Genomic DNA, 23,677 nt, shown 5'->3' with positions numbered 1-23,677 from the left:
CCCAGTAGAACGGGAGATTCTTTTTTCCACACTGTCCCATTTTTTTTTTTTTAATCATTCCAAGACGATAACATCGCATACGTGTTTTCCAGGCTCAAAGTTTTGTAAATATGTATTTGCATAATTATTTCTGAAATCAAAGCGTAGTTAGAAATAATTTCAATCAAGTAAAAGAAAAGAGTTTTGTAAATTGATATTTAACAAGCAATTTCAATGTAGGTAACCTCATAAAGGTACTCATTTTCCTTTTTTTAATGTTTTTTTAGCTATGTTTTTTGTGATAAATACCAATACAGTTCCACAAAAGAGATTAATTAAGTAATGATATTTAATAGTTAATTATGGAAGTTTAAAATTATGTGAACTGATATGCGTAGCATTAATTTGCAACTCATTTTCAGTTTTCAAGTTCCCCTCTTACTTTTCCTGCAAAAATTTATTAGTTAATTTTAAAAATATGAAATATGAAGGTAAAAATATTACTCACTCTTTCTTGCGTTTACAAATTATTATGCGAATATACATTTATATCTTTTAAAGTATGAAAAACACATGTTCGCGATGTTATCGTCATGCGATAATTTGTAGGTGCTTTATTTTTACTACGATATTTTCCACAGATTTAAAACGGCGATTTTTTTAATTTTGCTTTTTTTCGACAACGATGTTTTATACCACGCTGTTTCAGAACTTCTGTGTTTCCTCATTGCTTTCTTTTTGTCTACGATCTTCTGTACAGCAATATTTTTATCTTGTGTTATTTTCTCCGCTACATTTCTGTTCGCAGTGTTTCTGTCTATGTTTTGGCATCAAACTTATTAGGTTCACTTCAGATATGTAGAGAACAATACAATTGCAAATATACATGAAACAGTATAAATCAGTACTTTCCTATTTATTTTTTAATCTTCTAACGCCCTCAGCTTCTTAATAATAGGATATTTTCGTTACATTTGTATATAAGAACAAAAAATATCTCCCGAATATTGACACTTTTAAAGACTTTCTTTCATTGTTTATTAGTAGTAGGCTTTTTAGCATAACAAACTTTTCCTCTAATTTTTATAATTTATTTTATCGCATTTAACGGGAAAAATTATTAAAGATACATTAAAATCACACACTGAAATTTAACAAATTTAATACTGCATTTTACAATCGTTTAATACGTTTAGTTACTTTATTTTTAATGCTAATACACCTTAAATTTCCTGTATTATTTACATCTTATTGTTGTATAGCAGTGCTTTCCAAACATTTTGAGAGGCTTATGTGCATATAGTTGCGATTTATCACGATATATTTTAATACAGTTGCTTTAAAACGAAAAAGAATAAAAAGAGATTGCAAGAAAGAAAACAGTGTAATAATAAAGTAATAATAAGTACACCTGTGCAATTATTAATAATTATTTTATGATAGTAAATTAATTTGCAATTAGTGTAAGCACATATAATTATAATTATATAGTAAGAAAAGGAGTAGTCAAGACTTTACACGACTCACCTAAATTTGTCTTCCATCCTACACTTATACCCCCTGTATTGTTATGAAAAATCAATCATTTATTTTTTCTTACGGTAACCATTACCCAGAAAACGAACACCCTTACTGTCAAAAGTGCTTCATTACTTTTGCTGATTATTTTGAATTCTTATTTCGTTATGCATCCAAAATTATCGCTTCCTTTCGTGAAAAGAAGACACTTGTTGCTGTAAAATATATTTGCCACTTTTAACACTGGGTAAAATGTGACTTGATTGAAATTGGTGTAAAAAATTAAAATTTTAATTAACAACTAATTTATTTTGAAATGTATGTGCTGTTAATATGACATAGCCTTACGCGTATAAGCTTATGTAAAATAATTCAAATTTGAGAAAACTTGATTTCCTCAATAAGAAATAGTGATTTTTTATTGTAATGAAAGTATGATTTTAATGCTAATTTGTAAAATAATAAATTTTGCATGGCAGTTGAGAGTATATAATGATCTCGGAAGAGGTGTGCTCAGTAATGCTTGGGAAGGCTACAATTCCACTCTGTTTGCTTATGGTCAAACAAGTTCTGGAAAATCATGGTCGATAGTAGGATATGGAGTCAATAAAGGTAAAAGAGGATTTTTTTATATTTATGGAATTAAATTATGATGTACCTTTATTAATATGTAACCAAGAAAACTTATTTACTCGTTTTAAACTATAAATAACTAAAGCTATAATACTAAAACTATAACTAAAAGGGAGACTAATCACATTCTGTCTGGGCATTAATAATTCATTAAATACAACCATTGCTGTAATGAAATAGAATCACCTCCTCTTCTAAATTACAGAGAAAGAGTTAACTAGAATTTTTATACTTAATTCTGAATTGTGTTCTAGAAAGATAACTTTCTTATTCTCTTTTAAAATTCATATATTAGTATATTAGTAAACATGGCATACATTTTTATTACACATGAGCATTTTTATGTCCAAGATGGGGAAATAGATTTCGGAGGATACTTCCACTCGAGAACTACGATGCACATGAGTATACCTGACCATTTTTAAACATTTTATCGGTTAGAGCACATGCATTAGAGACGTAATGTCAGAAAACCTTTCCAACAATAATGTACTGAAAAGACTTTTCGTAGAATTTGTAAGACTGAGATTTACTATTAATGTTCTTTAATTACCTAACTAGAAGTTGTATTTCAAACAACAAACCGAGCAAATTAAGATCACAGGCTAATTATAAATATTTTCAAATATTTTACAAGCATTTATCTGCTGTCAAAATTGTAAAAATGAACAGCTAAATTAAATATATTTCTAATGTAAAGTCTATAAGATTTTTGAGCTAGGTATGTGAAAAATGCGCAATCCTCCCGCCGAGACTCGAACCTGGACCTCTCGAATACGCATCGAGTGCGCTACCGTTAAACAACGAAACATGAGACATGGAATCTAGTCTAGTCTGTACGGCTATTGCCGAAATGTCGCGGTACTGCGCAACTTATCCGGCTCTTGAAAAATAAGCCCGGAGGGCGCATGAAATTGATCATTCTTGACAGTTTGGTGAGGTGAAAGGTGGTTTACAGGGGGCGACCATGAGTCGCAGAGTCAGTGAGAGGCGAGAGCAGTGAGAAATTCACGAAACAGGAGCCATGAGGAAAGTGTGTGACATGTTTGTGTTGTTACATTAAAGAAGACACAGACAATATCCGACGATTTCTTTCAGGACATATGAAAAATAATACAAAACATACACGTGCGATATTGATAATAATAACTACAAATAACATGAAATTAAAGGATACAAAATATTGATACAAATACAATTGAGAACTCAAAATATATACACTATATATAAGAACTCTGCACGATTAGCATGATAATTTATGTAGGGAAATTTAACTCCCGGGCGAGGTGGGCCGCGAGTGGACGTAACGATGCGTCTTCCTCTAGAATTACATAATTCAAAACATTAATAAGGTCAGACTTGTGATTACATTCTTGAGCCTTTTTTCATGGAAGGAGAGAGAAAGTATCTTATATACTCCGAATTGGGAGTGTCCTGTTATGACCGTAAGACCAACTTGTTTGGTTAGGTGGGTCAGGCTGCGCTCACTTCTGGTGCCTTCTATACTCCCCCTTTTTAAAGGGGGGACTGGAGATTAGGGGACCCAATCACCAAATCCTGATGGGGACGAATCTACCATCCTTTAGTTCACCTTTTAGTTAGACGAGTCCACCACCTCTTAGTTTAGGTTCTGTTGTAGAATCATTAAGTTTTTTTGAAGCAAGGAACGTGAAAAATGTGCAGTGCCCTCGCTGGTACTCGAACCTGGACCTCTCGAATACGTGCCGAGTGTGCTACCGTCACACCATGAAGGCATGCCGGAAAGAGGCAAAAAATACCTTATACTGCTTAATACATTCTTTTAAATATTAAGTATGATATTCTAATAGATAAGTGTAAATATTAAATTACTGCTTCTAGTGTAACTCGCTGTTCTACTTATGCACTTAAAGGATATGCTTGTGTAATTCACTACCATAACATATTGCCATACTTTACTTTAAGAAACTGCCAGTCAATATTTCAAAAAACAGGATTTCTTTAATCTATAGAATAGCTGATACTTGTGGCATGAAGAAAACATCAGATGTCTAAAGCAAATATGCGCAATTATTTAGATTAATTCCTTTGCATTTTCGAATAGATGAACAGATAATAGCCTAAATAACTAGTTTATACAATAGCGAGGAATGCAATCAGGTGCATAGTATATAGTGTAAAATTGAAATCATTCAAAAACTTTATACCTTCTTATGAAGGCAGTTTTTCAGAAGTTCCAGATTAAAGTCTATCTCAGTTTAAAGTATATGTCGATTAGCTTCTACATAGAGAATTGATAATTTTTTGTAATTATAAGTGGTAATTGAAAGTCAACTAATAATTGAATTATAAAATGAGCTATAATAAATAAAGTAAGCTGTTTATTTTCAGGAATCGTGCCAATGTTTTGTGAAGATTTATTTACAGGAATTGTTGACAGTAAAGCTGCTGGAGAAAGGATAGAATTCGAGGTAATATATGCTTCTTTTAAAGATAATCTGCTTGCGTTAGAATTCTGAGAAAACTCTTGAATTCCTTTGTAAGATATATATATATATATATAGTTACCTAATCAGAGTTAAATAAAACATGATTACTCCGTTTTAGAGTGTAATAAAGCTTTCTTTACACGTATGTGCTTTCAGCTATGTAATAAGCTATTGGAAGTGTAGGAAATAGTGTCAGAATCAAAAAGCTAATTCATTCTTGAATTTGAGAGGTAACGTTAGTAATTTTTATTTTATAAAATTTATTTTTAATCTCGAAATCATTTTCGTGTAGAAATCATATTAGAAAAAAAGAGTTTTGAAAGCAGCTGAGTGGCAAGAAGATGTATATGAATCTTAAATTTTGTTATAATTTAAAATCACAACACATGATTTACAATATAGCTATCACCAGAGGCATAGTAAACAGTAAGACGAGCCAAACATTATACTGATAGAAAATATTAAATCATTTTCTTAAGCATTTGAAATATTGCGTTAAGGTCAGAAAAACTTGTAGGTAGCGTAGCTTGTAATGTAGCGTAGCGAACTGAGAGTTATAGTTTTCACGTTATCACTTTAAGTGCGCATTAACAACACTCACTCGTAAATGAATCATAAATAGCTCTTTTAAGTAATTATGATTTAAATGTCACTCTTGTTTTTGAAGTCGATTTGTTCATTAGGTATATCTGGAGTTTCATTTCCTAAAAACCTAAATAATATAACCTGTATTAAATCTTAAATATCTGTATTGCATTTCTTAAAATAAATCGATAAAAAATAGTTTCACAAAACCCTAGTAACTGTTAGTTCACTTAGAATTAGAGGTATTGATATCTGCTTTGCTTATGTGCGTGCTCATCATGGTTTCTACGGAAATGAAAGAGCTGATTTCTTAGCTAAAGATGCCTTAAATTTACCCATTGATATCAACATTAGCATTCCAAAGAGTTATTGGAAGTCCTTTCATTATTAAAAGCTTTTAGCTATGTGGAATGAGGAATACATTTCATCTTGTAATGCGGAAGTCACCAAAAAGTTCCTTCCTTCTATTTACCATAGACTGAATTCCGAGTCTTTCCTCTCGTTAAATTTTAAAGTGTCTCAGTTTTTATCTGGTCACGGTAAATTTGCAAGTTATCTGTTTCGTTTTAATCTACGATCAAACAATTTATGTGAATGTTCAAAAAGAGTTCCTCAGGATGTGGAACATTTGAGTTTCTCGTGCCCTACATTTGATGGCCCTAGATTATGCTTACAGAACGATTTGAAAATGTTCGGAGTGACTTGGCCAGTGAACTTATCTGTTCTCGTGAAGTCCAGACTGCTGTTCTCTGCTTTTGTTCGCTTTATTTATGCATGTAATTTTTAATGTTTATTTATACATGTAACCTTTAATGTTCTAGTTAACTTACTTCTGTAAGCCCCGTGTTGTACATATGTGGTGCACGGGGAGTTTGTATGTTCTCAAAGGAAATATATATATATATATATATTCATGATATATTCATTACTTTGGAATTTCCAAACAAGTATTTATTTACAAAAGTAGAAACAAATGAGGAGAAAATGGTAATTTAAAATAGTTTCAGTTGTCGTTTCCTCCAATATGGTTTCAATATATGTTTCCAAATCGTAGTATGATTTAAGGCCTTTGCAATTAGTTTTTGCAGTCTTTTGTCGTGTCCATAGAACGTTTTCTTCCATCTATACATTGTACACCTTAAAGATATTCGATTTCCTTCAAGTAATTTTTCTAATGATGCACCAAGACCAATTTATTCAAGTAATCAGTCTTAAGCAGTTTTTAGCAAACATTTTGAAATGCATCAAACGGAATGTAAAGTTGTGTAGAGATTAGGAAACTGGACAATACCTGTTAACCACAGTAAGTCAGACATCTTCATGTGCGTTTTGCTGTGACCTGCAGCTAAAAAGAAACGGATTTGTGGCATACTGAAGGAAATTTGTATTCCTGACACCCTTTCTTTTGTGTCCCCCTTTATTCGAATAAGATGAAAGCGATTAACATGTAACCGTCAGAATAGCAATTAAAGCCAACAATAATGGGTACGTGCTTCCTTTAATGATGAAATGTAATTCACTTTTCTCGACTTTCATTAATTCAAAGTAAAAGAGAAAGGCGTCACGTGACATCTAACATTTTATCCATCCCATCTGCCTTTCTACATGGTGTAGTATTGTAAAAGATGACTAAAGATTTTAGCTCCTTAAATGCTGAATGATGTATCTTTTCAATTACAGATTTTCTTAAAGGAAGATAGACAACTATTAAAAGATTTTCAGTAAGTGTAGATGGATTAGAAATACTCTAAATTAAATCTAGCATTTTGTAAGATCTCCTTAAAATAAAATTTACAATTACTTTAAAATTAATTATGTTTCAATGAATTAAAAACGTTGACTATATTTTATATGTAAAATTAGCAGATGTTCGAAAACTGATTCATAACATATGCCATTTTAATTAGCTTAAAATTAAGAGCTTTTAGAACAAATTTAGAAACCAACTAAAAGAAAAAAGGCATTAGTTTGGGGTTGCGACTATAGCGTGTTGAATTAAACAATATTGTTTTGTAAAATCTTCAGACTATAGTTGAATGTATTTATCACTAAAAGTCATTGGAAACATATATCTTGTAAGGATCTTAAGTTTTACTAACGTTTATTTTATTTTAAATCTTTACTATCACTTCTTATTTTCTACTTCCGTCCAGAATTAAAAGCTTTAACGTATTTATGCAAATTTGTCTGGCGAACGCCAAGTACTTAAGTTGTGGCTTTTTGCCAAGCGAGAGAGAGGAAGGAGTTAGTCGAAGCAGGCCGCTTGCCTTAGCAGTTTTACTCGGTTGCTGGTTGCCTTCCAGGCCAGAGGTGTAATCCTCTTGATAATTTTAAACGTATTGTAGTGTTAACAGTTCTCTGTACTACATACGGCTTCCTGTTAATATACGGCCAATCTTCCACGTAGGCCCTTGTTTATTATTCCAAAGTTAAGTTAGAGTTTAGTTAATATTTTTATATTCTTACGTTCAGACCACAAGTAGTTGGTCTCTGTATTCCCAAGTACGGAAATTATTGTAAAGAGTGAAAAATAAAGGATTTCGTATACCCTTCCTGTGTATCTTGTCTACTTCCCACATTTATTGGACATAGCTTTAGTAAGCTCCCTGTTCCGAGTCAGGTCTTTGTATGTTCCCCAAGCAAGTAAGGCGGAACACTGAACCTGATAATCTAAGATTAATATTTATGTAAATAAATAAAACACATCACTTCCTTTAAGAAGAATCTGATTGTAGAGGTCAGTTAAATGTTTATATTTAAATTTGCAAAACAGGTCAAATCATGTTTAAAGAATGGCTAGTGCATCGAATATTTATATTTCCGATTATGAGTCGATCGTTGTACAGTTCAAAAAGTAAGCTTTAGCTGTAAACATTCAGCCGAAACTGAAAACCTGCGTATCAGCCAAATTTAAAATCGCTAAAATAAATAATCGTCTATTTTTCTTATACCTATCACAAAAGCTAAAAGTAAGTACAAATTCATCTTCGATTTTTATTCAAAAACTAGCCGTGGTATCACCCTAAAAAAGAAAAGGTACTTTTTCTAACTAATAAAGGCTTCTCTTTATTATTTCTTCTAACCTAGAGGCATTTTCTCAGTTTGGTAACCATTTTTAAAATTAAAAAGATCTTTACTCTTAAACTGCGGTTATGTCTTTTCCGAGTAATGTACGGTTCATTTATGTTAAACAATGAAATCACGGCTCATATTAAAGCAATAATTTTAAAACATCTCGGCTCATGGTAAAGCATCAATATCCATTCGTATCTAAAGGTCACTCATCATCCTAAATATTAACAACTGAAACTATTTCCTTTATAGGAATTAATGTACAACAAATAATCTTGTAATAATTATTGCTATATAATTAGCACGCATAGTTGCTCGTTTAGATTTAAAATAATACCGTGTGCATAGGTTCATAATGCGAAATCAATGAAAATCATCATATCTAAGACAAAAAAGATAAACATAAAAATTAAAATCTGAAAGGTTTCAGATTTTTAATTACGTAAAAAGGGGCGTTTTTTAACGTTTTGTGTGTTGCCTTTAATTATTAAATATCGTGTTCTTTGCACTTAAACTATAAAATTCAGTTCAACAACTATGTCGCAAAATAATTTTAAAATAAGTATATCCTTAGAATTCCCGATACACAGTTCCGCGCGCTGGAGATAATTTTTTTTTTTTTTTTTTTTTTTTCCTCCGTAGAGTGTTGCTGAGTTTGTTAGTCAAAAATTCTTTAAAGTTTTACAAAATATGAAATCGATAATAAAACGAATACCAGATTTCAAATTTGGGCTTTCAGATGGCCATATTCGCAGTAGGATTACGTCATTCAAAATTGGATGGCTCTAGGTACCGTTGTTTTTTATCGCAATGCGAGAAACATACATACATTTATGCAGATTATTCATTATATAATTTCTTCAAATATAATACAGGGCGATAGTATTTGGTGGCAACGATTTGAAAAGTGATACACCGTTTATAGTGTTCCGACGCAAAATTGCAAAACAAAAACAATAGTCCTTCAGGGACAAAGCCCCTTTAGGCTAATAAATAAGAAATAAGTTTCCCTCCCGACTTTCAAAATTTCTTTCTACAACACAATGTTGTCATAGTTTCCTATAGGCCGAATTCTTGGCCCTATAAATCACTTGTTGCCAAACTTTGTTAATGACTGAGTAACGGAAAATAATTTTAAAAAAAATGCTTTCCGAAATTCTTGAATTCTGTGTAATGAGCTACTTTAAAACTTCTTCGAAAATCATATGGGTTTGATTATTATTAACCAGAGACACCCTAAATATTTTTTGTTCAGATAATTTGTTCGTGAACCAATCTGTTCGGAAATTCGTAATGCAAAGATGAAAGATGCCTGCACAGAAGAAAAAAAGTGAAAGCTATTTATTAATCGGTGAAATGCAGGGTAATGATTCTCGTACTTGCTTTAAACAAAGACTTCAGATAATTGCTAGAAAATCCTGAATCGGATACCGATGATAATGAGTTTCATTAATATATCTATTAGTGTTAAATAAAATAAAAATAATATTTTATTTATTTAGGCTATAAAGTCATTTTTGTGATCGAAATATTTGTGAATCATTCTGAACTTGTACTTGACAGAATCTCAGCTTTAGCATAAAAATATACTAAAAATTTTCGGCTTACGTACGAAAATATACGGCAAATGTTTTCTGCTTAATAAGACTAAAGGCAGAAATACTAGGCCATCGAAAACATGATTTACAAAATGTCATGAGTGGGGCTGGGTAAGATACGCAATGATTATATTCTTAAATGTTAGGAAAGAGGAGGTACTATGTAACATTGAGTATAGAGATGATATAAGCTTGTAATCATGTAATAATAAATTCATACATAAAACACAGAACGCTGAATGTTAAAGCAATAATAATACACATAGAACTTTTACTTTTGAAACAGCATTATCTTCTGTTATCTTATATTTCATCCACTTTATTTCATTTCACATAAAATGCAGTTTTAATCCTGATTTTGACATAAGAATATTGAACGTTTTAAAAACAACATTCCAGATAGAACAGAAATGAAATATTCCCATACTATGGGTATAAATTTGGATTGGGGACATACAGAAAATTTTGTTTTAGCGGTACGATTATTGACAAATTAAAAAATTATAGCCTAATTCATTTAGTATTTAAAATACATTACATTTATTTTGACAAGCATTAATATTTATGCTTACTCCCAAAATTACATTTGAGATACTTGTTTTTGCGTGCTTGGATGTCTGTAATTTTAATTTTACTATAAATTAACTTAGCATACTTAATCCATCAACAGCATTATTATCCGTAATAAATGTTTATTTCGCCATGAATAATAAAACAGCTCAAATTTTTAATTCCTTCTCCCACTGTAGTTTTCTTAATTGTGTAATACAATTTTTTTTTCATATAATTTAGTATTAGGAAAGCTTCATCAATCAATACTCAGTTCAGTATTTTTCTTTCATTAAATTTCTATGTAAATATGTAAATTAATATTCTTTTTCATATAAATGAAGCCTTGAAATTTTTATCTTATTTCCCTTAGGTTCGCTTCAGTATGTTGGAAATATATAATGAGATAGTAAGAGACCTTCTAAATCTAACATGTACGAAAAAACGAGGCCTGAAAGTACGGGAACATCCAACAAAGGGCTTTTTTGGTAATGTTTTCACCCTTCTTATTCCTCCTACCGTAAATTAAGTAATTGCAGTAGGTTTTCGCAGATTTCTTAATAAATTTGATGCAACAAAACAATTAATTACGACACAAATACTATTTTTTTAATAATTTACTTGTGGCAACCTTTTCTCGTAATCTGCTATAAGATATATCTCACATCTTCTTGGCGTGCCTTTGTGGTGTAGTGGTTCTGCAAGCTGGGCCGGTATTCCAGAGGTTCGTGGTTCGATTCCCGGCGAAGGCGGATATTAATTTTTCATTCTGCCTGCTTCTAAAAATCCTAATGTTTCTACACTGGCGCCCGAAATAAAAAGGGTGTTGGATGATGATTCTCCACACCCAGGATTTGGCGATTGGGTCCCCTAAAAACCCTAATCGCCCTTTAAAAAGGGGAGTATGTGAGGTATTTCTCCCGCCTTCCTAGCGTGCCTTCGTGGTGTAGTGGTTCTGCATGATAGGCCGGTATTCCAGAGGTCCCTGGTTCGATTCCCGCCGAAGACTATTGCTCATTTTTCATCTTGCCTGCTTCTAAAAAATACCTAATGTATCTACACTCCAAACTACACCTTTATTTCCAGGGAAAAAATTATTTGTTTTTTTCAAAGTAAAATATTTTCTCCTCTGTTTTTGTGTTATTTTCCATAGTTTGTCTTTATCTTTAGTCGACGATTTTAATAATCCGAAAGCACAGTCGTTCATCGGTGTCATACTTTTTAGGGAGATGTAAAAAATGAGCAATGCCCAAGCCAGGACTCGAACCTGGGCCTCTCGAGTGTGTTACCGTTGTACCGCGAAGGCATGAAGAAAGGAGTGAGAAAATACCTAATGTAATCCCCATTTTAAAGGTAATTGGGAATTAGGGGACCCAATAGCCAGATTCTGGTGGTGAAGAATCAACATCCATCGCTTTTTAATTCGAGCGTCTCTGTAGAGTCATTAGGATTTTGAAACAGGAGACGTGAAAGATACGCAATACCCTCGAAACCTGCAACTCCCGAATACTCGCAAATTGTGCTGCCGTTACACCACTAAGGCATGCAGAAAGGCGGGAGAAAATATTATAGTGTGACTCGGAGTTTGTTTCGGTGAAATTAAAATTATTTTATTTTATGTAGATAAGGAACTGAGATTTCCTTTTACTTTCTTGTACAAAGTAAAGGAAGTATTTTCATTGCGAAAACATTTCGGTTATCATACTTTAAAGAAAATATTCCATTTTGACCGCTGACGAACCCATTTTAACGATGTTTTGTGTGACATCTGCACATACTGTTATATAGATTATTTCACGTGAGAGGATCGAATAAACACAAAAAAAAATAACTTATCTGTTAAAGACATCTTGAAGTGGAGGACTCGTATCTTAATAAGCGTTGACGTCGGCCGGGCTCATCTTTACACTGGTACGTTATTTTACCACTGTAGAACAGAAACAGGAGCACTGCTGCCCAGGACGGCTATCCGCTTGGTCTTGAAAGTCTAAGGTCAACACGCAGGTAACTCGTTCAAATTTTGCCTCTTTACCAGAACGCGGCAAGGGAGCGTGTTTGCAGCTTCCGGCCAGAAACGTTTTTTCTAGGCAATTACGGCTCGCCTGTTCTTACTCATCCCAAGAGCAAGCTTCACGAGTAACGTCCAAAGTAAGTTCCACCCGCCAGTCAGTAAGTCTCGCCTCTTAACCAAAACGCGGCAGGGAAGCATATTTGCCGCTCCTCGCCGGGAAACATCTCTCGTCGTGAATTACATCTTGCCTCTCTCTTTCAAGCCCGTTTTCAAGAGTAACCTCCAAAAGTCCAGCAAGCCCGTAAGTAAGAGAGTGAATCCAACTCGAATTTCCTTCGTCTCCTTCACAAACGCGGGCTCCCACTATGGCTTCACTTATCGCCCCCTTAATTTTGGCAAAATTTTCGTTTTCAACCCCTGAATGCGGAAATAAGGGTGATCGCGCATGCGCGCCCTTCTTCACTTAGCCAACAACCGGACCCTCAATCGCCAAAAAACCTGAATGACTTACATTGAAAGACAAGTAGCAACCTATGACCTTTTTTGTCACGTACTTCCTCTCTTAAGGTCAACTCCACAATGAAAAATCCTTCTAGAACATTCTAAAGGACAAAGCGCGCGAAATCATGACTTGGCAAAAATTGCCTCCCTTTCCCTGCTTCTTTCACAATGAATCAAAGCTTGTACAAAATTTGCAAATAAAAGAAAATAAATAATATTCTTTTAAACTAAATAATATTCCCAGAAGCATCTGTTTTTCCCAAAAATTAAAGCCTTAAAATAAATAATTCAGAATCAAATAAAATTAAAATTTCCATAAATCAGAAAATCATTCACCTAGTTTTTATACCGCTATCAGACAAATTCTCTACACAACAATACTCACTCTTTGGTTGCAATCGGCCACATTAAATGACCTGAAATTTTTCGAGATTGCAATACTTCCATTACTTCGCACAAGAAAGTAAAAATAATTAACAATGAAGAATTTTACAACTTTTTACAAGTCTACAATTTTTTTTTTCTTTTTTACTATAGCTGAAGGACTAAGCACAACTCTAGTCACCAGTTACAAAGATATAGAAACACAGTTAGATCTAGGCACAACGAATAGGAGTATTGCTTCCACAAATATGAATGCTACAAGCAGGTAAAACAGTCTTATATTTTTACAGCATTTTAAACATCGTTTCAACATTTGCAGTCATTGTTGAAGATTTGAAAACTTTCAAGGATAAAAACTAATATGGCAGAGACATGATTATGCATTGAATCTGAGAACTACTTACTAAAAAGTTTATAATGGTAAAATCCACTTATATATAATTTAGGAAGCAGCGTAAAGGAATAAAATTACTTTAAAGTTCATCTATCTTACATTTAATTTATATTTAACTTTAAAAACGAATATAAGGTGATTTTTAACTGAATTTATAACTAAGAGACAAATGGCGTACCATTCCTTTAAATAACTTTTATTACGTAGTCGGAATTGAATTAAATGCATGTATTTTTAGAGCTTTCCAAGTTTTCTTCCTTGTATAAAATATTTATCATTCTTTGACTATTTTAACGCTATTTAGGTATGTTGATAATTGGATCCTAAACAAATTATCATAAAATTCTTTCCGTGATAATATATTGTTCTAATGCTAAACTTTTGGAAAATTCCATTCTGATACAATATGGATTATCCTGCGTATCCTTGAAAGTTGTAATGTAATCAGCAGTTACTTAATCGTAACTCAGCAGAATAATCTACATAGCAAAAGATAAAAGTGTTAAGCCTACAAAAATTGCAATCAAGGGATTACCGACTAAGTGCACAACAGAAGAAATCAACTCTGAACTCACTGATCTAAATTTTAAGATCTTGAAAGTCACGCAACTATAAAACTAAATCCCTGATTCCTAAATTTTAGGTACAACTTCTTACCACCCTAATGTCAATTACATAACATATGTTACCGTGAAAGACCGAAATTGGAGAATGTCGACTTTCACCAGATAATGTCAACATTCACCAAATACGTCGATGAAAGATCGAATATTTCTTTACATTCTTGTACATTCGGACCCTCACCGCTGTATGTCGACAATCACAGATATGCTCTGGTGTAGGTCGAAAAGAGAGGAGTATATGTACACGCTGCCATTCCAAAAGGAAGTGTTCTACAAATAAATGCAGTTGTAAAAGCAAGGGCCTCTTGTGCAATTCAAAGTGTCATAATAGTTTAAGTTGTTGCAATAAATAAGATTTGAATCACATAATTTAGTAAGTTTATAACTTTCTTATTTTGAATTTACAGTGTTCATCCTTAGTTTTCCTTTCTTATTTTGAATTTACAGTGTGTTTTAAGTTCTTATATTCTTAAGTTCTTATTCTGAGCCTCAAGTGCATTTTTTCGCGAATGAATTACGGAGAAGGAAATATAATATTCTTATATGTTCAACATTCACCATTAGTACATGGTGAAAGTTGACATTCACCGGTGTCAGTCAGAAATAAGAGTATTTGGAAAATATTTCGGACATACACCGAGCGACTATGTGAATGTTGACATTCACCGTTGAAAGTCGACATTCTCCAGATTTTGGTGTTTCACCGTAACATATATACAACTGATAGGTTATTTACTGCCAAAGTATAGGGCATATATCTAAAACTGTAGACTGTCACCATACCGCGTGAAATGTGCAAAATCCCATACCTCAAACAAATGTGAGCTAAAACACATTGAAAACCAACCTACTATAATTGCTCTAGTAATCACGTAAATTCCTAATCGTGGATGTGAACATTTCAGAAAATTTAGGGAAAAGGGGCTCCTATTCACGTTACTCTTAAAAAAATACCATGAAAAATACCCAAGCACTCAGTTTGTTCACGTAAGTTCGAAACCGGGCCGAACTACTAGTATTCAGCTGTCTTAAACAGACGGACGCTTGTTGCGCCTGCTTGGAAACAGGAAAGAGCTTACCAGTAAATCTAGATCTTCTGTAAGATTTCGAAGGTGATGGATTACAACAGTCTTGAATCTTGCTATGATTTTAGTAAGTAGCTGAGTCGCTTATTCTATAGAGATTTGTACCAAGCATTTTACTGTCTGCTCACAGATACTTATAATTTTCATATTACAAAAACACAGGTACTTCATATATTCATTCCGCTTAGCAGTTGTAAAGTTTGCATTTAGTAATATTGTTTGCATATGTACAGGGTAACCAGACTGTCCCTTTACACGTGCAATCACTTCATTGTAACTTTAATAACACTTTCAGTTATTTGTTTAAAACGTCCATATGTTCACCACATTATCCCTGCACAGCTTGATTTGCCTGAAAGTCCTCCTTTTCATGTGCTTTAGCAGCTGAGTTGTCACATGCTGGAAGCACATTTGCCCACACAGCATCATGCCCACGTACCGCTTCTTCCTGAGATACGATTTGATTGTTTTCTATAGAGCACTGCCTGGTGTTATAAGTTCCGGACTTCAAAGTGGCCAATGATAAGGAACTAGTTGAATTTGAGAATCCGCGTCCTATCCTCCAGCCAGGGAACAATTCATTCAGGCGTTTACGAACAGCAAGTGCTAAGAGGGCGGAAGCTTCACTGCGTTCGTAAATAACCGTGCCATTGATTCCCAAATTCTGCAGCTGTGGAAGAAGCCAGTCATTCAACATCTCCAGATAAGTAGCCTGGTTAACGGAAGCCTCAGAGAAGGACAGATGAAAGATGGGTTCTTCAGTCATTCCCGCTCAGACCTTGCTTCTAAACGTGATTCAAATCTGATGACTTGGTATCTCCTCATCGAACCATTATCATGTCATAGTTTCAGTGCTGTCCTTCCGGTCATGGACCGACACAATTTTGTCACTGAGCGCTCCTCCTTAGTAAAGTCACAGGCATCTGCCGTTGTGCTTCACCACTGACAGCGACAATGTCTTCCACAGAGACAATCACCTGGTCAAAGCACAGACTTTATTCTCCTCTCTGGGAAAAAGCGCGGCAGTCACCCGGTAATAACTTTGAAATTCACGTGATGAACACTGTAACCATATCAATGATCAGGATGGGAGACTCAAATCTTAAATATCTATCCATAAAAATCCATGTTACACTGTTACATGCATTTACACTCATGTCCATAAATTAAGGATAATGCAAAATCAGGCAAAGGAAGAGTTAGAAGCAAACCAAATTTGACTTATTTGTAAAGCTTATTTATTAAACAAAAGGTAAAGAGCAAAAACGATGCTATATGTTTGATATTATTAAAAAAATTAGCGATTTTTTCTCCCTGGAGCAAATTACAAAAAAAAACCTATTTACAAAAAACCAATATTACATGGTTGGTATTATTGTTAATACATTGTACGTCTCCCAGACGATGCAATACAGTCCGTACAACGTCTAGGCAGGCTGAGTATCAAATTATCGATCTTATTTTGGGGGATATTACACCACTCAGAAAGCAATGTTCTCCATCAATGCTCTCCGAAGTTCCGGTAGACATGTAGGAGGAGGTTGACGAGCTGCAACTCGTCGTCCAAGCATGTCCCACACGGGCTCTACTAGATTCAAGTAGGGTGAGAATACTGGCCAGTCCATACGGGTGATATCCCCCGATTGAAGGCATTCGCTTACGATGTTTGCATGTGAGGACGGGCGTAGTCATCCATAAACACAAATTGTGCGCCCATGGCGCCCCGAAACAAACGTACATGTTCTTTCAGAATGACGTTCCGATAGATTTGGCTTTTCGTGGTTCCAATTTGAACATGCAAGGTCAGTTCTGGAACCCAGAATAATTCCACCCCAAACGAGCACTCCTGCACCACCGTAACGGTGTCGTTCAATGATGTTTTCTTGGTGGTAACGAGTACCTGGAGCTCTCCATATGAAAGTCCGGCGAGAATCAGACTGCAAGCTAAACCTGGACTCGTCGGAAAACATCACACAAGCCCACTGTTGCGGTGTCCACAATGCATGCTCTCTACTCCAGGCTAACCGCAGGCGACAGTGAGTTGCAGTAAGTGGAACGCATCTGACAGGTCTACGAGCATATAGACCAATCTGCCCTAAGCGTCTGTACACGGTCTGCCTTGAAATTGTCGTACCAGCTGGCGAGACAGGTCTGAGGATGTGCTCCGCCTGTTTCTTTTGGCAGTAACTGCCAAATACCAGTCTTCATTCCGCGTTGTAACTCTGGGGCGACCTGTGCTGTAACGTCTGCTCACATTACCATCATCTTGGAATCGTTGCCAAAGCCTGGAGATGACACTCTGGGCAATTTCAAGTTCGTTTTATACTTCCACTTGGGTACGCCCACATTCCAGACGGCCGATAATTCTACCACGTAAAAAATCATCCAAATGCGTCCTTTGTGTCATAACTATTCAGTTATTGCACTGAAATGCTTATAAAGCGCCTGCGAACAATTTTACTTCTTTGCCTGTATTCCTTATATATCACTTTCTTACACTCTTGTCAATGTGACGTACCATCGGTGTCATGTGGTTACTTCCTGAAATTTTCATATGATTTTTGAAGATATGTGTAGTGATTTTACAGGTGATATATTTATTTTAGAGTTCGATTTCCGAGTGACTCCGAATTATCTTTAATTTATGGACATGAGTGTAGTTCAGGTGTAAAAGGACTTCCTAGCCCACTTTTAGAAAATAATGCTTGCGACATTACGATTGCTACCAACAGACATTATAAAATAAAATTAATTCATGTTTTATTTCAAAATTTAAATATTTTTAACAAAACACAAGATTTGCTGCATAATTCACCTCTATTTTTTATCAGTTTTTATAAACTTTGCAAAATTTCTATAAATTCTACTTTCTGAGACTTTTCTTGCTACATTAGATTTAAGAGGACTCAAATCACGAACGATATTCTACGAAAGTGTGAAATCCTTCTTGTTTCCTCAGTTCTGAGCGAATCGAAACCAAGACTGCTCTCCTATTTCTAACATTTATGGAAACTTATTTGTGCTGGTAAACATGAAAATTTCTTAATTTCCTACTTTCTCAATATGTTACATTTTCAGAAAGACACAGGACAAGCATACATGAAGTGAATCAAATTTTATATTATAAAAATTTATAGATGTTTTTATTGCATACTTTATGTTTGTTTTTACAGTTACCTTTCAACTAAAATTTTATTTAACGCTTATACATTGCTTTGTTGATTTTCTAAATTTTTTATAAGTTTGATGTTTCGAATTTTCTTTGTATGGTTTCTGACCGACAGCTGCCGATAATTTTATATTCAGTTTACGCATTTTGATGCTACTCTTTATTATTATAATTTTAAATTATAGAGTAATAATATACATTTAAGTAAGATTTATTGTATTTTAAAATTGAACACAAAATTATGGCGATTTGACGTAAACAGAAAAAAAAATAATATTTATTTAACAATAATATATGAGTTCACTTCGAGTACTAAAAGAGCAGAGTAAAAGATAATTCCCTTTACTAAAATTTCCAAATATATAATATAATAATAATATATTATAATATATACTTTTTATATATACTTTTTATAATGCCATTTATACAAACATTTTGACCCTCTTTGTTAAACCACCGGTATCATTGAAATTTATAGAGATAATTTAAACTTAAAAACTGGAATTAATAAAACTCAGAAAACAGATACAATTATCAGGGATATTTTTAGATGGAACAATGAATATGTAAGTATCATATTTTTCGTTCCAACTCGATTTTCTTAAATTCTTTTGCTCTTACATATTTTTTACATGTTTCAAGATAATGAAGATTTTTAGAAAGCATTTTATTTTCTTTTCAGCCGTGCCCATACAATTGTAGGAATTACATTAGTCCAAAAATCAAGAAACATAAAAGGACAGGAAACAGCCAAGACTTCTGTTGTGAACCTTGTAGATTTAGCTGGCAGGTGAGTGGAAAGTTTGTAGGGTTTATATTTATTTTAACTAACATTTATTTTAAGCTATCTTTCCTGTCAAGCCTTTACTTTCCCCTGGAATTGCCAATGCCAGAGTATGTAAATTTTAGTAGAACGCGCAAAGTATTCAAATTTTTTAGCAGAAGTAATTTGAGTTAAATAGACGGGAAACGAGTTTGTAGGTGTGCTTTCTTGATTCACGAGCGTGAAGGTTGCTAGGTAGAAATTTAAGAACCGCGCGTTTCAGCCTGTGAGCCTACTTCGGCAGTTAGTTGAATCTTTCAACTTCTTATTCAGAAAGTTTGCTGAAATATCAGCTGTATCTTAGAACGCGGTTAAGTTAGTCACGTTTATAGAGCCTCGTAGGTAGTGACCTTGTTATTTATTCATCCTAATTATTTATTTTTTAGTTGTACTTTCTTATTTTTATTTAACCGCCGGGTCGGCGTAGTTTGTGAGCGTCAAGTGAACGCATCTGTAACTTCTAAAGTGGAATAAAAAGGGAGTTAATTCCTAAGAGTTTGTGTAATTCCAGTTCATAGCAGTCACTACTACGGTTGCGGGCAAGTTGGGGCCACGCTACATCACAAGTTAATGCTTAGAAAATGGAGAAAATTTTTAGCCTTTTGAATACAATACTTCTATGCTTTTCTAAGATAGTTATACCATATATATTACATAAAAAAGGAACTGGAAAAGCAGTGACATGTAACAGGCATAATTTAAGTAAATTAGAATAATGGTTCCGGAATTCTTCTGAAATTAATTTAACAATATTACTGAAAGTTCCACTTTTATTTATATTGTTTATATGTGTTTTTTCTATATGACAAACTGATCTTAATGTTACCAAATTGATCTTTTAAGTAATAGGTTAATTCGTTGTTTAATTATTGTAGCGAACGAGCCTCTGCAACTGGTGCAACAGGTGACAGATTGAAAGAAAGTGCAGCGATCAACCAATCACTTTCTTGCCTTGGAAACTGTATACATTCGTTGGCCGAAAGGGCTACCGGACGTAATATCAGGGGTAGGTATAAGACCAAATTTTCTGCAAAAAAATATCAGTTTTCTTTTCCCATCTTTATTTTTAAAGCATATGAAATTTAAAATCACAGACATAACGAGTTTAGCAATCCACCGCTGGTCATTTTCACTTCCTTGTACGAAATAAAGGAAGCATTCCTCGGAGCCAGCACAAGCCGGACGTATGATCAAAAAATGGGACTGGCCAGAAGAAAACAAATATAAGCAAAAACATATAAAGTCCAAAATCTCAGTCTCAGTGCCGAATTTCAATTCTGTCTTATTTTTGTATTTATAATCTCCATTATTGTCTCTGCAAAATCTTTGAAATTTGAAAAGTTCCTTTTAAAATCTTCCTAAGACTAGAAACAACATATAAGATTTTTGGCTTAAACTTGTAAACCGGAAGTGATACTTTACTTGAAACTCTGAGCAGACTGTCGAAAAAAATATATATTATGAGATAATTCAAAACTTCTCAGATTTAGAATTTTTTCTCAAATCTATTTGATTCCAGATGAGTTATATACCGTATACCCTCCCACCCTTCCAGGATTCTCATTCTTTAACCTTAGAATGGCCATTACGAATGATTATTTACGTTTTCAAGAACTCCTTTTCGGTTTTTGAAATCATTATCATTTGAAGTTTTGCTGCATTGCATTCTGTTATCCAATACACATTGTGTTTCTGCAGTTGTTCTTAATAAACCTTTTTTTTTTTTTTTTTTTTTTTTTTTTTTGGTTTCTGGTTTAGTTTATTTTAGTTACAGAAAGACATGAGGATTATCTTCCTAAGGCAAGGGATCCATGTTAAGAAAAACAGGCTCTCATTCAGGTTACACGTGTAAAAAACAATGAAACTTCCATACAGATTGTTCGTTCGCCGGGAAACCGGTAATGAGCTCTGTTACTGATGCAGATTCGAAAGTAACATTGTTTTGATATGTGAAAAAAATCATTTCGTTTTCTAACTTTCAATTTTATATCCCGGCAATTGCTTAATTATTTGGTATTTCATACCTTTCTAAATACAATATTTCATTCAATAATTTATCTAGTCATTCATCGCGAGTTCCTTAAATGTGTATCTTAGAAAAAAAAAGCACGATTATTTGATTATTAAAATATATTTTTAATTCTTCAAAAATATATTTATAATCATATGGAACGCCATTAACAAAATTTATGGCACCTATATATACAAAATCCTAGAATATTTATGGAATAAAAGGCATTTTCTGGGACATTGCCTTGAAATGCGGGATTGCTCTGCACAATCCGGGATTTCTGGTCATTTTATTTCGCAGCACTCTATTTCATCATAATTTCCTCTGCCTTTTTTTCCTCTTGAATTTCTAAAGGTTGAATATATTATTATCAATGTTACATATTTATGTAAATATGATGCAAAATATTGCTTAAAATATGAATCCATTAATTCATAATTATAAAGAAATAAGTCAATTAATAATTATAAAATAAGTTATTTAAATCTTTACTTCATTTCTGCAAAAGAATGGCGTAAAATGTAACAAACCTTAGTGCTAGTAAAAATAAAACTAATTAATGATAATCCTAGTAATACGTTATGGTCTTGGCGTGAATGTGAAAATTTTCGCCAACGTCAAAATGTCGCGTTTGATGCTCATCGTAGCGTCGCCAAAATTCGCCAGTGTGCATCGTATAGTATTATGAAACCTTAATTTACTTTTTAAAATATTAATGTAGTTAAGAAAAATAGCCATGAGCCTGATATCTAACAAAAATTTTGAACTATATGTAACAGAATTTTACGAGATGCTACACGACTTTTCATAGCAATGAATTGAATAAGGGAAGTACTCACTCACCAAGCAAATCTCAAGAAAAAATGCTTTAACAAAGCCAATAGCATCAAATATATACTAGTATACTGTTTCTTGGCTTGATATTTGCTCTCCAGTATTGTTATCAGGCATAAGCCTTTTAATTTTCTTTTAATATTTTGAGACAAAATTTAGTTTCCAGACGCTGCCCCCCCGGCACAGCACTTAATATCAACACGATAACGGCCCCACAGCGAAGGCAACGGACACGACAGTACCAGTACGGTCCCTGCCAAGCCTGCGCCTACCATAGGATGGACCTATAGTTCTAGTCCTGTGAAGTCTGCTTATATACCCAACAAATCGAAGCTGACAGGACACAAGTCCAGTCAGTGGTCTGGGAAAACCCCGGGTCTCCTCCCATAAATGGTCGGTTCCAGAAATTCACACCAGTCGATCCCTTGGGATGGGTTGCTCAGCGTCATTAGCCTATACGAGCCAAGGCCTGGACCAAGGCGCCGTATAGTTTCCAGCGGGGCCACGAGGAGGCTGACGCTGAGCTGTGGAAGACGCAAGCAGGCGAACCTGAAGCTCCTACAGTCCCTGCCCATCGATCAAACGCCGGGTCTCCTGCCTTCCGCCACTGTCTACGACGATCTCCCGCGCACGGTTCACGCCGCCTACAGTGGTTTCCAGTTGGTTCTGGACATCCGATCCCCGACCGGCAGATTGGTCATCGGATCAAACGCCAGATCTCTTCCCGCTACGCGGTCCGTTCTGGACATTTGTCCTCGGGAGGCCAATCGCCACCCGCCAGACACTATTACAGAAGAAGCGGTTTGTTAGGGTGAAAGATAATGAGATTTAATCAGGAAAAATAGCATAGATGCATAATAATGGCTTAAGAAAGAGTACAGTCCCAATACAGACACGGATGCCAAAGTTTACATATCATGTTGAAAGCACAAAACTGAAGTAGTTACTCAGACGAACACAGACTGAAGTGTTACGCCGAACTGCCGGGAAAAACTCGTCTTTCCCCGTCAGTCTGTAGGTTTGCCAAACAGGTTTACTATCTTTGTTTAGTTTTTCGCCAATCGGCGGTTTTCTCTAGAGTTTTTGAGTCTGAATCACCTGTTTGACGCTGCTGCTGCAAATTCTACGATACAGGGTCCTCTAAAATAAAATTTCAATCGGATATCCATATATGGATCATGTTAAGAAAACTGACTGCAGGTCTCTGCGTCCGTCAAAGTACTGTCCTAGAGCTTCGACCTGTACTTTTACGAGAATAAGTACTAAATCACGATCAGCGATGACACTGAAAGCATTAAGTAATCTCCTCAAGCGTGAATTTCATATAAAAATGTCATATATTCTACTAAAACGTTTGCTTGAATGTTGTCCATATCACATTTTCATATTTGGCTGTATGTAAGTTATATTCGTGATTTATGTACTTTTTCGTTTATTTAT

At 34.2% G+C, this 23,677-nt stretch overlaps 1 protein-coding gene across 1 annotated transcript in view; it reads left to right on the top strand.

Annotated features, from left to right (window-relative positions):
- The window catches only part of LOC118181369 (kinesin-like protein KIF28), an 89,110-nt gene that overhangs the window by 3,933 nt on the left and 61,500 nt on the right, over positions 1 to 23,677 (top strand). The window contains exons 2-7 of the mRNA XM_085825082.1: positions 1,977 to 2,109; positions 4,501 to 4,580; positions 10,776 to 10,890; positions 13,452 to 13,563; positions 19,252 to 19,359; positions 20,268 to 20,398. Of these exons, the coding sequence (XP_085681208.1) occupies positions 1,977 to 2,109; positions 4,501 to 4,580; positions 10,776 to 10,890; positions 13,452 to 13,563; positions 19,252 to 19,359; positions 20,268 to 20,398 (679 nt within the window). The remainder of the gene's footprint in view (positions 1 to 1,976; positions 2,110 to 4,500; positions 4,581 to 10,775; positions 10,891 to 13,451; positions 13,564 to 19,251; positions 19,360 to 20,267; positions 20,399 to 23,677) is intronic.

The sequence above is a fragment of the Stegodyphus dumicola genome, chromosome 10 (genome assembly GCF_044657685.1).
Source record: "Stegodyphus dumicola isolate Sdum_Otavi_A_Nest chromosome 10, ASM4465768v1".
Classification (NCBI taxonomy): Eukaryota; Metazoa; Arthropoda; class Arachnida; order Araneae; family Eresidae; genus Stegodyphus; species Stegodyphus dumicola.
Note: the sequence above shows the minus strand (reverse complement) of the source record. Positions and strands in the feature narration are given on the sequence as shown.